The 15,470-nt window shown below is 41.3% G+C and overlaps 1 protein-coding gene across 3 annotated transcripts in view; it reads right to left on the bottom strand.

Moving 5' to 3' along the window:
• MKL1 (megakaryoblastic leukemia (translocation) 1) overlaps window positions 1-15,470 on the bottom strand; it is a 188,867-nt gene that overhangs the window by 44,409 nt on the left and 128,988 nt on the right. For all 3 annotated transcript variants that reach the window (XM_011978805.1, XM_011978806.1, XM_011978807.1), the window contains one exon: window positions 7,290-7,355. In XM_011978805.1, the coding sequence (XP_011834195.1) occupies window positions 7,290-7,355 (66 nt within the window). The remainder of the gene's footprint in view (window positions 1-7,289; window positions 7,356-15,470) is intronic.

The following is a 15,470-nucleotide window of genomic DNA, read 5'->3' as shown; positions in this document are numbered from 1 at the left end:
GTATGTATGTATGTATGTATGTATGTATGTATGTATGAATGAGATGGAGTCTCACTCTGTCACCCAGACTGGAGTGCAGTGGTGCAATCTCGGCTCACTGCAACCTCCACCTCCCAGGTTCAAGCAATTCCCCCTGCCTCAGCCTCCCGAGTAGCTGGGACTACAGGCATGCACCACCACCCCTGGTTAATTTTTGCATGTGTGTATTTTTAGTAGAGATGGGGTTTCGCCATGTTAGCCAGGCTGGCCTCGAACTCCTGACTTCAAGTGATTCACCCACCTCGGCCTCCCAAAGTGCTGGGATTACAGGCATAAGCCATCACTCTCAGCCTATCTAAGTATTTTATAAAGATAGCCTGATAGTGACAATGTCAAATCATAATGCCTTCCGGTCTTATTACAAGAAACACTGAAGATTTAGGAAGTTGGTTTATCTTTTCAGGGGTTACAAAAACTGAAGAACTAAAAATTACTTATAATTTTTAGCAGGGGGGTATATGAAAAATCTCTATATCTTCTGCTCAATTTTGCTGTGAAACTGAAACTTCTGTTAAAAAATAAAATCTATTTTAAAAGATTCAGGGGAGCCTCTCTGCACCTATTCTGGTTCGGGGGTTGTTCAATAAATAAAATTAAATTTAGGCCAGGTGCAGTGACTCATGCCTGTAATCTCAGCACTAAGGGAGGCCGAAGCAGGCAGATCACTTTGAGTCCAGAGTTTGAGACCAACCTGGGCAACATGGCAAAACACCATTTCTACTACTAATACAAAAACTAGCTGGATGCGCTGGTCCACACCTGTAGTCTCAGCTACTCAGAAGGCTGAGGTGGGAGGATGGTTTGAGCCAGGAGGCAGAGGTTGCAGTGAGCTGAGATTGCACCACTGCACTCCAGCCTGGGTAACAGAACCAGACCCTGTTTCAAAAATATATATAAACAAATTTTAAAAATAAAGTTTCCTTTTGGCTCATTTTATATCTTTATTATCACCATTATTATTACCTTATATTGGCTCAGCCTATCATAAAATAAGTTGTAGTCTCTGTATCCTTTGATTTCTTTTATCATCTCTGCAAACTGGGCTAGCCTAAGGTCCTAGATTCTGTCTACTGGTTACCAAATCCTGAACATCTCATTAGTGAGTCACAACCTAATCCATTTTTTAAAAAATTTCGTTTTAAAAAAGATTACCAAAATGGATTTGATTCACATGTACTTAGGAAAAAGAATGTTGAAACTTAGGTTGCATATTTGGTGAAGAATAATGTAAGTCACGATTCCCAAATTACAAATAACAAAAACATTATTAAGAATCGCAGGACCAGGCATAGTGGCACACGCCTGTAATACCAGCACTTTGAGAGGCTAAAGTGGGTGGATCACCTGAGGTCAGGAGTTCAAGACCAGCCTGGCCAACATGGCGAAACCATGTCTCTACTAAAAATATAAAAATTAGCTGGGCGTGGTAGTCGGTCCCTGTAATCTGAGCTACTTGAGAGGCTGAAGCAGGAAAGTCACTTGCAATGAGCCCAGAGTTTGAGACCAACCTGGGCAACATGGCAAAACCCCATTTCTACTACTAATACAAAAACTAGGAGGCGGAGGTTGCAATGAGCCGCGATCACGCCACTGCACTCCAGCCTGGGAGAGCGAGACTTTGTCTCCAAAAAAAAAAAAAAGAAAGAAGAATTGCAGCTTCAGATAGAGAGAGACCATAGTCATCAATCCTGGCACTTTTAAGAAGAAATTTTAACTCTGCTGTGGGTACACAGGAACATCATTAAAAATGAAAAAAACAAGCTCGGTCAAGAAGACAGAGCAAGGTCTTCGAAGATCTATAGGACAAAAATAATTATTTCCTCACGTGTTAGTCAAGGTTTTTCTACTACTTGCATATGGGAAAATAATAAATTGAGGGTTAACTGTAGCATTAGAAACATGGTACTCTGCTTTTTTTCCAAGGATTCTCAATTATAAAGGACTGACAAGAGACAAACAAGCTTCTCTCACATCCAGAAAGAATACAGGAGACTTTTTTCTGATTTGTCTAGGTCAGAAAACCTTCCATGTTTTCCTTTGAAAGGTTATCCTCTGCAACAGCTCTCACGCCAGAACGTTTTTCTTAATTTTCACCTTAACCTTATGACCCTGTACACCTTTAAACATCACAGAGAAAGGCTGCAGGGAAAGCTTTGAGAAGAAAGTGTACCAAACATGACCAATTTCTTCTGGGAGTCTTCATCCTGGATACAGTGGCATTCCTGGTCTTCATCTTTGGATTTCAAGACCAGCTCCCTATCTCTGCCATCTGTCCTCACCCTCAAGATATGTGCAAGACATCATTAGTGAAAATTTAGGGCCTAGACTATATAAGCCTCTGCTATCTGGCACTCTGTATTTGGTAGAGTTAAGTGATGTTAAATTTGAAACTTATGTTTACACGAGAATAAAGAATACTGCGAAATGATTCTGTTTAACAGCACATCAAAAAACAACTTCTGTATCTCAGTTGAGACGCCATGAACAGAGCATATCAAGCAGTACAGAGAGGTATGTAGGAATCAGGGGATTCTTTAATCCCTTAAATTTTATGGAAAGGTCATACCCCAACACTGAATGACATGTAGAAACAGAACAACCCTGAAGGGAAGGGAGCCACTGAAGCACACTGTGTCCTACAGATATGACGATGTCAGGACAGCCAGTCCTACAGGATAACTACATGCAAGTGTTCTGGAAGATGAGGTAGATGGGTTTCTTTCCTTCCCAGAGGCAAAAAAATTCAACGGAGAAGAATTTGATAAAAGATATCAACCAGAAATGATGAGACAAAATACAGCCATAACTAACTTGCTCATTCCCTCGGCTTGAGGGCCTTGCCTACCTCCTAAGTTGTACAACAAAATTTAAATCTGAGAGCTCTTTTCAGAAACCCCTCAGGCTGGCCAGGCGTGGTGGCTCACACCTGTAATCCCAGCACTTTGGGAGGCCGAGGCAGGTGGATCACGAGGTCACGAGATCGAGACCATCCTAGCTAACACAGTGAAACCCCGTGTCCACTAAAAATGCAAAAAATTAGCCTGGCGTGGCAGCGGGCACCTGTAGTCCCAGCTACTTGGGAGGCTGACGCAGGAGAATGGCGTGAACCCGGGAGGCGGAGCTTGCAGTGAGCCGAGATCGCGCCACTGCACTCCAGCCTGGGCGAATGAGCGAGACCCCGTCTCAAAAAAAAAAAAAAAAAAAAAAGATATGGAGTGGAGGGTGAGGAGTGGGGTTAGTGGAAGTCAGCAGGATGACCGGGTGTTGGGGTAGCAGAGGATGTTGGAGATTACAACAGGAGCTGGGGGACACAGGGTAGGGGTGAAGGAGGGTTACTCACTAGGTAGGGGTCTGGCAAAAAAATAAAAAATAAAAGCCTCATTTCTGGGAACAAGAGACCCTATCCATGTACCAACAGGTACGTAAATGAGAAGAAAATTCACACCTGAAACTACTCAACATTCTTTCTCATAATCTAAGAATTTGTTACCTACTTCCTTCTCTAGAAAAACTGATAACAAGACTATGTCCACAGCTGAAGGTGGATCTTGGTATATGGGAAAATGCAATATTCTCATAGAAGCAGGTCATTTCCATTCCCACAGGAAAGGCAATTATTCTCACTTCACAGACACAGAGAACAACCCAAAGTATATGATTAGATATTCAGGACAATTTTAGAATTTGGGCTTCTGACAGAATGGGAGTGTTCTTTCAAACTCCAGGCCCAGAATTCCAACAGGTTTTCAATAGACTGGTATCTGTTTCAGTTTGTCGGACTCCTCATACACACATGCACACACCGCACTTCACAACTGGCTGTCTTCATTCATTCCTTCATTCAGTGCCAGGCACTGGGGACCGATTATATATATATATATAAATGAATGATACTTTCTCAAGGAGATCATAGTCTAGTAGGAGATACAAGCATATACGCAGATAACTGCAATAACCAAAGCATCATTTGTCTTTTTTTTTTTTTTTTTTTTTTTTTGAGACAGGGTCTCGCTGTTGCTTAGGCTGGAGTGCAGTGGTGCAATCTCAGCTCACTGCAGCCTCCACCTCCCAGGTTCAAGCGATCCTCTTGCCTCAGCCTCTCGAGTAGCTGGGATTATAGGCATGCCACCATGCCCAGCTAATTTTTATATTTTTAGTAGAGACGGGGTTTCAGCATGTTAGCCAGGCTGGTCTGGAATTCCTAACCTCAGGTAATCCACCCTCCTCGGCCTCCCAAAGTGCTGGGATTATAGGTGTGAGCCACTGTACCTGGCTCATTTGTCTTACCAACATAGAGTATTCCAAGAAATGCTAAGTAAGGAGACTAACAGATAAATCCTATTAAACAGTGATCTCCAGTAGCCCCTGTTATTACAGGAAAGACAGGAAAAAGAATGCAGGGCACTCATTCTGTGCAGTGCTTTTAGATCCTGAACATACTACAAGTCCTGAGAAGTAGCATTATGCTCTCAGAATTAGTGCTGTAATTACGGATAGTATCCCATGTGTCAGCACTGAATTGCTCTTTATTTTGTGTATGGGTATGTTTTGGCAGCCCAAATTTTGGCTGTTCAATGTCTTGAGGACAGGTACCATGCCTCTTCTTTAATCTTGGTAGCATCTAGGACTACTCTAGGCACAAAGTAGACACTAAATATATGATGTCCTTGGTGAAAAGGACAAGTAGATGAGACAGTGGGTAGGTATCTTGTTTCTCCACAGTATGGACTGGGAGATTAGGCGAGTTTTGTAAAGTACAGCATTGCCCGACCTGATCACATTGCTGATGCACAGCACAAGCCACCTACTGCTTTAAGAACTGGGGGTAGAGAGTCCTTCACTGGAGGCCATAGAAGATAGCATAATGTAGGTAAATAGTCTGGCAGTGAACTGCAGTAAACAAAAAGATTAATTTGGGACTTAAGCTCTCTGGGCTGATGTTTAGGATAGAAACAGATCCCAAGCCAGTCAAGGTAGCTCATACCTGTAACTCCAGCATTTTGGGAGGGTTAGGCAGGAGGACCACTTGAGCCCAGGAGTTCAAGACCAGTCTGAGCAACAGAGGCACACTCCATCTCTACAAAAAGTAAAAATAATTAGGCAGGCATGATGGATTGCACCTATAGTCCCAGGGCTATTCAGGAAGCTGAGGTGGGAAGATCTGCTCGAAAGCCAGAGAGGTGGAGGCTGCAGTGCGCCATGAGCATGCCATTGTACTTCAGCCTGGATGACAGAGGGAGACCTTGTACCCACCCCCCCACCAAAAAAAAAAATTGTTAAAAGAAAGAAACAGACCCCAGGCTCCTTATACTTGTTACAAGGTTCTCTTAGAAATGGACCCTATCACTATTGTGGTAAGTCCGTCCTGACTTGCTTAAAAGTCTTCGATGGCTTCCCATTGCACTTAAAACCAAATCCAGCTGGGCATGGTGAGGCACACCAGTAGTCTCTGCCACTAAGGAGCCTGAGGCAGAAGGACTGCTTGAGCCCAAGAGGTTAAGTCCAGCCTGGGCAACCTAGCAAGACCCCATCTCTCAAAAATTAAAATGAAGGCCAGGCGTGGCGGCTCACGCCTGTGATCCCAGCACTTTGGGAGGCCGAGGCAGGCAGATCACAAGGCCAGGAGATTGAGACCATCCTGGCTAACACGGTGAAACCCCGTCTCTACTTTAAAAAAAAAAAAAGAAAAAATTAGCTGAGCCTTGTGGTAGGCGCCTGTAGTCCCAGGTACTCGGGAGGCTGAGGCAGGAGAACGGCATGAACCCGGGAGACAGAGCTTGCAGTAAGCCAAGATTGCACCACCACACTCCAGCCTGGGCAACAGAGCAAGACTCCGTCTCAAAAAAAAAAAAAATGAAAATGAAAAGTCAAATCCAATTCCTCTATGTGGGTGATAATGCCCTGGTTCTGGCCCTGCCCACCTTACCCATCTTCACTTGCCACTTCTCTCTCTCCACCACGCCCCAGCCCCACTGGCTTACTTGATGATCTCCAAATACACCAACTTCTTGCCTGCACCAGGCCCAAACACTTGCTTTTTCTTCTGAGCCCTCTTCCTGCTTTCTGAATGGCCAGTTTCATCTGATCCTTTAGATCTCAGCTCATCTTTCCTCTTCAGTGAGGCTTTTCTTGAACATCTTATTCAAAGTGACCCCATCTTATTCCTATTACTTATTAATGCACCAATCAGTTAATTGACTTGATAGTACTTACCATGCTCTGAACTCACCAGCTGCACTTCAAGGTGATCCCTGCTCTGAAATTTCTTGTCTTACTAGTCTTGCCCTTCTAAATATAAATCACTTGCGAGCAAGAGCCGGATTTATCTTGCTGTATCAACTGGCATATATTAGGTACTCAAAGATTTTGAATGAATGAATGAATGAATGACAGCTAGGAAAATATGGTAGCAGTCAGCCAGCAGATAACGAGTTAAAGTGAAAACCATCAGTTCTCCCACCATGAAGCCAGAAGTTGTATGACTGTTTTTTGACTTAGGTGTATCCAAGTAGTGATAACACACAAACAGAAAAGAGGGAGAGCCTATGTTCTCTGCTGATGATTTAAAAAAGAAATGTCAGAAAGATCAAAACCTCACCAGCTCCAGTTTCAACTCTGTTTATAATGTTGTTGGTATTAAAGGCAAATTTCCTTACTTCTAACAGATTGCAAGGTTTGGTTTCTTTTTTCCCCTAAGGGACGGACTTCTGCACCCACTGAGCCCAGTGCTGTGATAGCGCCATCAACGACTCTACTCAGCCATGCTCACACCCAGGCCAGCCTTAGAGTATCTCAGGATCTCACTCTGCATAAAACTGTGGTTGATTCAAAATACCAGAAAAGAGGTTTCTCTTCCTAAGAACCAGAACATGAAGGCAAAGCATATGCAAGAAGTGGTTCTTCCTCACAATACCCCAGCTCAAGATCTGCCCCTCTCCTATAAAAGGAAGTATAACAGAGTGAAAACTCTTTTAGAGGTGCAATTCCAAAGTAAAGGAAAATTCAATGGCACCCTTTACACCTAATTTAAACCAGGTTTGACCCTTTAAACCCAGTTTGTTTCCCTGAATTTGATCAATTAGTTAACTATTTAGTGATTGAGCTCTAAACTTGGAAAGTCATGAGAAAGAAAAGAGTGGAAAATAAAACCCATCATCCTTGTTTTATGTTAGATGCTTCCCACGGCATACTCAGTAAACACAGCCATGTCCTAAAAGCAATCTACCAAATGCTGAGAGAGAGGCACTTACGCGGCATGATCCCTTGGCTCACCAGTTCTTCCCGGGTCCGGCGCTGCTGGAGTTTCAACTGTAGCACTGCAGGGCAGCAGAAAGACAGGAGAGATGAGAGGTCAGTTGGGTATTCCACCTCAAAAAACACATTTTCAAATGCAAAAAAAGTCTAAAAACAGAAGGATGTAGTGTGAAAGAAGGGTCCCCTTGAAGTGCAACTGTCTGTAATTGCAGAAGTGGCCTGATACAGCAGAGTTTCCGTATTCTGCTGTGGGCGGTGAGAGGAAGTTGCGAAGGGTCTTGCAGGGCGATAACAATCCACAAAGCACCAGAGTCTTGCCTTTTACTCAAAACCTCCACAACACTGACTCCTCCTCCTAAAACTAAAAAACACCTATTCCAAACTCAAAATATCATAACGAGGACCATCATCCAGCAGAAAAAGCTCTCCAGAGGTTCTACGCTTAACAAATGTTTACCACCATAAGTATAGTGAATGAAAGTACTACTCACATAGATCAGGAAGTACTACTCATAAACTTTTTCTTTTGCATCTAAAAATTATAGCCATTTCACCAAGCAATGCCTTTTTCTAGCCTACAAAATATTTTACCATTAATATGCCTCTGTTTTTCTTCTTTCTCTTCACTTACAGCCTTTTCTGTTGAGGTGAAACAATCAAGCTAGATGACTCAAAGCACATCCGGGCTAGGGGAGACTGATGGGTGTTTCTCTTATTTTCACTCTGGCAATACTGCTTAATGAAACAACTTAATAGAGAGATTTTTAAAGTTAAAAATCAACTATCGGCCAGGCGCGATGGCTCACGCCTATAATCCCAGCACTTTGGAAGGCCAAGGCGGGCAGATCACAAGGTCAGGAGTTCGAGACCAAACTGGCCAAGACGGTGAAACCCCATCTATACTAAAAATACAAAAATTAGCCAGGTGTGGTGGGCGCCTGTAATCCCAGCTACTCAGGAGGCTGAGGCAGGAGAACTGCTTGAACCTGGGAGGCGGAGGTTGCAGTGAGCCGAGATCACGCTATTCTCTCTCACTCCAGCCTGGGCAAGAGTGAGACGCTGTCTCAGGAAAAAAAAAATCAACTATCTTTCTTTCAAAAGCCAGTTAAACCTAAAAGGTGTTACAACTACAAACTAGGCAGAATGACAACGGCACAGCTGTCATTCAGAGACTAAATGAGAAACTGCAGTGGTTGCAGTGAGCTGAGATCACACCACTTCACTCCAGCCTGGGTGACAGAGCAAGACTCCATGTCAAAAAATAAAACAAAAAAAAAGAAAATGTTCAGAGAAGGAGGGTTAGGAGGATCCCACGGGCCAAGGAAAGTCTCCTTACATAATTGTCTTCAAGTGTAGGGGCCTTCCAAGTCACATCTGAGAGGAACCAGAATCTACTGGGAATCATCTTAATATCTGCCTTTTCTATCCCCAGAGCAGTTTTTAGGGAGGCATCCAAGAATGGCAGAACCATAACCATACTCCTGCCTACATCTCAAATTCAGTAGATCCAAACCCAAACTTGTTTTCCTCCCAAAAACCCAATCCACTTCCCATCCTTACTTCTTTAATGATATCACTATTTTTCCCAGTATTTTTTTAAATGTCTAGGCCAACTTCAACTCTACCTCCTCACACTCACACTCCTCTCTTATCAATTTTACCCTGCCATGTTTTCCCATGCTGCAGTCGTAGCTCCCTGGCTGTGTCCTTGCCTGTATTGTCTCTCTCCCATTTTAAGTCATCTTAATCAAGGCTGGCCAGTTACTCTTCCTCAAGTACCATGAGTTTTTTCCTACCTCTTTTATTCACTTCACCTGGAAATCCCTACCCTGTTCATCTGAACTTCCTGACTCACTCCACAGCATTCAGAGTTACTATAGGCCTCCTGTGAGCTACCTTTCATGTGTTACGAAAAAGTATAATATTTTGCCTTGTGTAATAGTAGCCCTTCAATATCTTACCTCTCCTACCAGTTTATAAGTTCCTGGAGAGAAGAGAATATGCCTTACTGATATATGTCCCTCATAGCACTTAATACATAGTAGGCATTCAATAATTGTTTCTTGTACTGAACTGGATCTCAAAAGGATGTTACAAACAGTCTGAGAAACTGAACCAAGAGGCTATTATTATTTGACAAATTAACACTGTTAAGAACAAAGCCTTGGAGAACTAACTAGATAAAAACAGCAGGAGTTACAATAATAGCTGACATTTATGATGCAAGTACTCTCTGCCAGACACTGTTTTACATTCTTTTACATTTTAACTTATTTAATCTTCATAACAACCATATGAAGATACATTTTGGTGTTTTGTTTTTTTGAGACAAGGTCTCACTCTGTCACTCAGGCTGGAGTGCAGTGGCCCAATCTCGGCTCACCAAGGCCTTGATATCCCTGGTTCAAGGGATCCTCCCACCTCAGCCTCTGGAGCAGCTGGAACTATAGGTGCGTGCCACCACGCCCGGCTAATTTTTTAATTTTTTTGGTAGATACGGGGTTTCACCATGTTGCCCAGGCTGGTCTTGAACTCCTGGGCTCAAGTGATCTGTCCATCTCAGCCTCCCAAAGTGCTGAGATTACAGGTGCAAGCCACTGTGCCAGGCCAAGATAGGTATTACTAATCCTATTTTACAGAGAAGCAAAGTGAGGCCCAGCAGGTTTAAGTAATACACCTAAGGTTATCCCACTAATAAGAGGTAGAACAGGATTTGGAGACAGGGATTCTGATTCCAAAACCTGGGCCTTACTTTGCCTCTCTAGGATCTTCTGAAAGCCTGCTCTACTGTGATAATAGGAGTGGAGTGTGATCACCTGGGTTTATTCTCTGGTGAGACAGAAAAAGGGGCTAAGTAAAATGGATGGTTCAACAGGGTCAAAGGAATTCAGGTGATCAACTTCAGTAAAACAAATTTACTCTAGGAAGTTGATTTCAGAAAAAAAATTATAACCATAGATCAGCAACAATAATTGCATTAATAAAACACAAAAAATAATTGAGTGTGCTACTATGTGTCAGGCCCTGTGTTAAGTGACTGTCATGCTTTTAACTTTTTTAATCCTTTTTTTTAATCCTTTTAAAAAGCCCTGTGAGGATACTACAGTTATTATCTCAATTTTACAGATGAGGAAACTAAGAATCAGATATTTAAAAGTTTGCCTTTTGTCACACAGCTCAAAGGTGCTGGAATTGGGATTCATAACCACATTTCCGTGACTCTAGAGTGGAGGCACCTGATCATAGGCAATGTGCCTCTCTATCAGAAAGAAAAGACAGCCAAGCAGGATAAAATGTAAGAGGCATAAAAGGGCAAATAATTGTCATCTTTTAGAGTGTTTCTAAAGCCCAGTGTAAAATGAGCTATTAGAAAATGATTAAATGTAACAAATTAATTTTATTTCAGAGAATAAGGGAACAATGCAATTTAGTAAGTCTGAATACTTCAAAGAAACAATAACTAACATAAGCTATGGCTATTATCCAAGAACTATTTTGAAATATTAACCACTAGCCTTCTTAAGTAAACCATATATAAAGAGGGGCAAAGGGATATTATATAAACTTCTTGATTGAAAAACTTCTTGCTTCATGAATGCAAAAATTTAAATTTATGAAAGCTAACACATTTAATAAATTTATGATTCAAGTTTTCTGTGGAAACTACAGTAAAGACATATTCAACTTAAATATACATACGCATATATACACACGTGTATATATTATGCATGTATATATATTTATACACACACATATACAGCTCTAGTACAAAGAGGAAAGTTTATATAATAAACCTTTTCCACCTCTAAAACTAAATGAAATTAAAGTTCAGTTATCTGAAAATTCCATCTTGTCCCTCCTAGGAGTTAACTTTGAACTTTGTGTTTATCTGACATCTGACAAAAGTTCCCCACTCAAATAACAGAATTATCTTGGGTACTGCAATAACCTGATTTAGATATGTGTTGTTTTATGCACTGCATAACCTTCAATGATTACAAAGAAGGGGAAAAAAGACTGAAGCAGTAAACTCAGAATTATGGCAGTCAACCTATAATTCATTTTGTTTTATAATTTATCTGCTTTATGTTCATCTGTGTAGACTTAAAATGATCCATCGTCGGAGACTTTCAACTACAAAGAAACAGCTGTTTATATGAAGTTTCTGTTTCCTTGGTCTATTAATTCCTCTTAATTCTAAGCATTATAAATAAAATGACTTTACATTTCCAGACCTTTGGATTATTCATTTTAGAAGCAATTATTTAATAACCCCCTTTCAGTAAATACCACAGAGCCATACATTCTGTGTTCACTGCCAAAGTTACCAAAATCAGGAATAAATTTCAGAGGCCATAAATTTAATGCACATCCACCCTCAACAAGAAATATCTGAAACAAATGATGATTTTCACAGACCGTACAAGCCTATGGAGATTTAGGAGAGTAGGAATTTTGACATCTCTCTTTGTCATTGTATATCACTACTTAGATCTGCTCATCATTCCCCAAGCCAGTAAAGACTAAACAAAAATATTTATTTGTATACAAGCATAAGCCTTTAATACTTTACTGTTAACTGATTTCCACAAATCTAATATATCATGTTTCTAAATGGGTCTGTGTAAACAACCTAAATATAGATGAACGGATGTCTTTAGAGCTGATGGGTGGTGAATCAACTGAGTTGCCTGCTAAAAAGAATGGAATAAAAAGAAAAGAAACACAACCATAAAATGAAAAACCCTAGGTTCTCCACTCTCCATGGAAATAATCAAGTTTTTTACCTGCCTCAAACAAAAGCATCAATTGCTATTTGAATAGCTACTTTAGGGGTGAAGGAAAAGCCAAGGAGTGACCTTAATATATCTCTGTCGTGTAAGACCATGGAAGCATGTTGATAGGATTCAAGGGGTAATACCCAAGAAATGAACACATCAAACAGTTGGGTCAATCAGGACTGGAACAAGAAAGGAATAAGAAGCGGGGTTCTCATGCCCAGCTCTTCCACTGGTCATTTGTCCCGGATTTCACTGGAAAGGAAACATGCAGTTGGTAGCCGTTCCTACCTTATACATGTATTGATTCCACCAAGGCTTCTACAATCAGAAGATAACATATAAATTATGAGGAAGTAGAAAAGAATAGGAAGGTGGGGTTAGTATGAGAAGGACAGGACAGCAAAAAAACAAGACCCCTCCCTCCACAGCATCCTTTGCTCAGTTAAGTCTTCTCAAGGAAGATTCTCATACTTCATTAACTGGACATTTCATTAACTGGACCGTAACTCAGGAATACTGACAAGTCTTTTTCTCATGAAACTTCTAATCAAATGGCAATAAACTTGGCCACCGCTTTTCAGAATGTTTATGTTAGAAAAGGCTCCAAAACAAACTTGTTGATGAGTAAGGGAAATGTTCCTGGACTAGAAATTATAAGCCAGCCAAAACAGTGCTGCATTTGAAAATTAATGAGATTTATATGCTTGAGGAGAGCAAAAAGCAGACAAGACTTCTCAAAAATCTTTTCTCTTACCCCACTCAGATATTTGGCTTCCAACTCTGGAGGCTGTCATACTTCAGGGGGAAATTGCTACCCAGAAACAATCGACTGAAAGACTGCTCTGGTTGGAGCCAAGTTTGAAAGCATCAGTTTTCATGAGAATTAACAACGACCTTTACACTAAAAATATTAAAATAGCCCCAACATATTAGAAACTAAATTAATAGATGTCATTTCTGGCATTTGTAAGGTACAACTAATACTAGAGCATTTCTACATTTTAATAAATTGCATGGTGCTTATTTAACTAATTTTGAATAAGGAGTATTTGAGTTTATCTCCTCTAAAAATCACAATCTACCTCACTCTCAACAATAGAACAACTAGGTAGAAATTAGTAAGGATACTGAAACAGTTCAAATGTATGCCCCCTCCAAACCTCATGCTGAGATATGATCCCCAGTGTTGGATGCAGGGCCTAGCAGGAGGAGTCTGGGTCACGGCAGCAGATCCGCTGGGAGTGGCCTGGTGCCCTACCTGCGAATAATGAGTTCTCACTCTTTTAGTTCATGCGCATTCATGAAACTTGTTTAAAAGAGCATGGGATCTCTCCAGCTCCGTCTCTCGCCATGTGACACTCCTGCTCCCCCTCTGCCTTCCTTCATGATAAAAGCTTCCTGAGGCCTCTCTAGAAGCTGAGCAGCTGCTGGTGCCATGCTTGCACAGCCTGCAAAACCACGAGCCAAATAAACCTCTTTTCTTTATAAATTAACCAGCCTCAAGTACCCCTTTGTAGCAACCCAAAACAGACTAATACAGATACACAGGACTTGAACTACACCATCAACCAAATAGAATTAACAAACATATAGAACACTCCATCTAACAATGGCAGAATATACACTTTTTTCAAGCACACATGGAACACTCCCCAGGTCAGAACATATACCAAGCAATAAAACAAGTTTCAGTCCATTTTAAAGGATTAAAATCATTCTTTGACCACAATGGAATTAAATTAGAAATCAAAAACAGGCCAGGTATGGTGGCTCACACCTATAACCCCAGGTCTTTGGGAGGCTAAAATAGGAAAATCACTTGAGGTCAGGAGTCAGAGACCAACCTGGTAGCAAAAATAGCAAGACCCCCATCTCTATAAATATTATGTATATAAAGAATATATGGCTGGGCATGGTGGCTCACGCCTGTAATCCCAGCACTTTGGGAGACCAAGACAGGTGGATCACCTGAGGTCAGGAGTTCAAGACCAGCCTGGCCAACATGGTAAAACCCCATCTCCACTAAAAATACACAAATTAGCAGACCATGGTAGTGGGTGCCTATAATCCCAGCTACTCAGGAGGCTGAGGAAGGAGAATCGCTTGAACCCAGGAGGTAGAGGTTGCAGTGAGCCGAGATTGTGCTACTGCATTCCAGCCTGGGTGACACAGCAAGACTCCATCTCAAAAATATATATATATCTATATACACACACACACATATATATACACACACACACACAACACATATATATGTGTGTGTGTATATATATATAGAGAGAGAGAGAGAGAGAGAGAAATAACAAAAAACAGAAAAAAATTTGGGAAATTCATAACCAATGGGTCAAAAGAGAATGAGAGAAATTAGAAAGTACTTTGAACTAAACAATTTATCAAAATTTCTGGAATATAGCCAAACAGTGCTTAGAGGGAAATTCATAGGTTTATATTAGAAAATTCACAGCCTACACTGGAAAAGAAGAAAGATCTGGAATACATGCTGTAAGCCTTTACCTTAAGAAACTAGATGAATATAAAATTCAGTTAATTTTAAAAAAGGAAACTAGAAAAAGCGCAAACTAAACCATGGTAAGTAGAAGAAAGGAAATTAAAGTGGTAAGCAATGATATACAAAACAGAAAAATAGGCCAGGTGCGGTAGCTCACACCTGTAATCCCAGCACTTTGGGACGCCAAGGCGGGCTGTTCACCTGAGGTCAGGAGTTTGAGACCAGCCTGGCCAATATGGTGAAACCCCGTCTCTACTAAAAATACAAAAATTAGACGGGTGTGGCAGCAGGCACCTGTAGTCCTAGCTACTCGGAAGGCTGAGGCAGGAGAATCACTTGAACCCAGGAGGCGGAGGTTGCAGTGAGCTGAGATCGCGCCACTGCACTCCAGCCTGGGCGAAAGAGCGAGACTCCGTCTCAAAAACAAAAAACAACAAACAACAAAAAACAGAAAAACAACAGAGAAAATCAATAGGCATAAAAGTCTGTTGTTTGAAAAGAACAACAAAATTGATAAATATTTACCTAACTACCAAGAAAAAAAACAGAAAATATATACAAAAATCAGAAACGCAAAAGGAGGCCAGGTGTGGTAGCTCATGCCTGTGATCCCAGCACTTTGGGAAGCAAAGGCAGGTGGATCACCTGAGGTCAGGAGTTCAAGACCAGCCTGGCCAACATGACAAAGCCCCATTTCTATTTAAAAACAAAACAAAACAAAACAAGAATTAGCTAGATGTGGTGGCACGAGCCTGTAATTCCAGCTACTTGGGAGGCTGAGGCAGAAGAATCACTTGAACCTGGGAGGTGGAGGTTGCAGTGAGCTGAGATTATGCCACTGCACTCCAGCATGAGTGACAGAGCAAGACTCCATCTCAAAAAAAGAA

Source organism: Mandrillus leucophaeus, unplaced genomic scaffold (assembly GCF_000951045.1).
Source record: "Mandrillus leucophaeus isolate KB7577 unplaced genomic scaffold, Mleu.le_1.0 Scaffold2, whole genome shotgun sequence".
NCBI lineage: Eukaryota > Metazoa > Chordata > Mammalia > Primates > Cercopithecidae > Mandrillus > Mandrillus leucophaeus.
The sequence above is the reverse complement of the archived record's forward strand: the minus strand, read 5'-3'. Positions and strand labels throughout refer to the sequence as shown.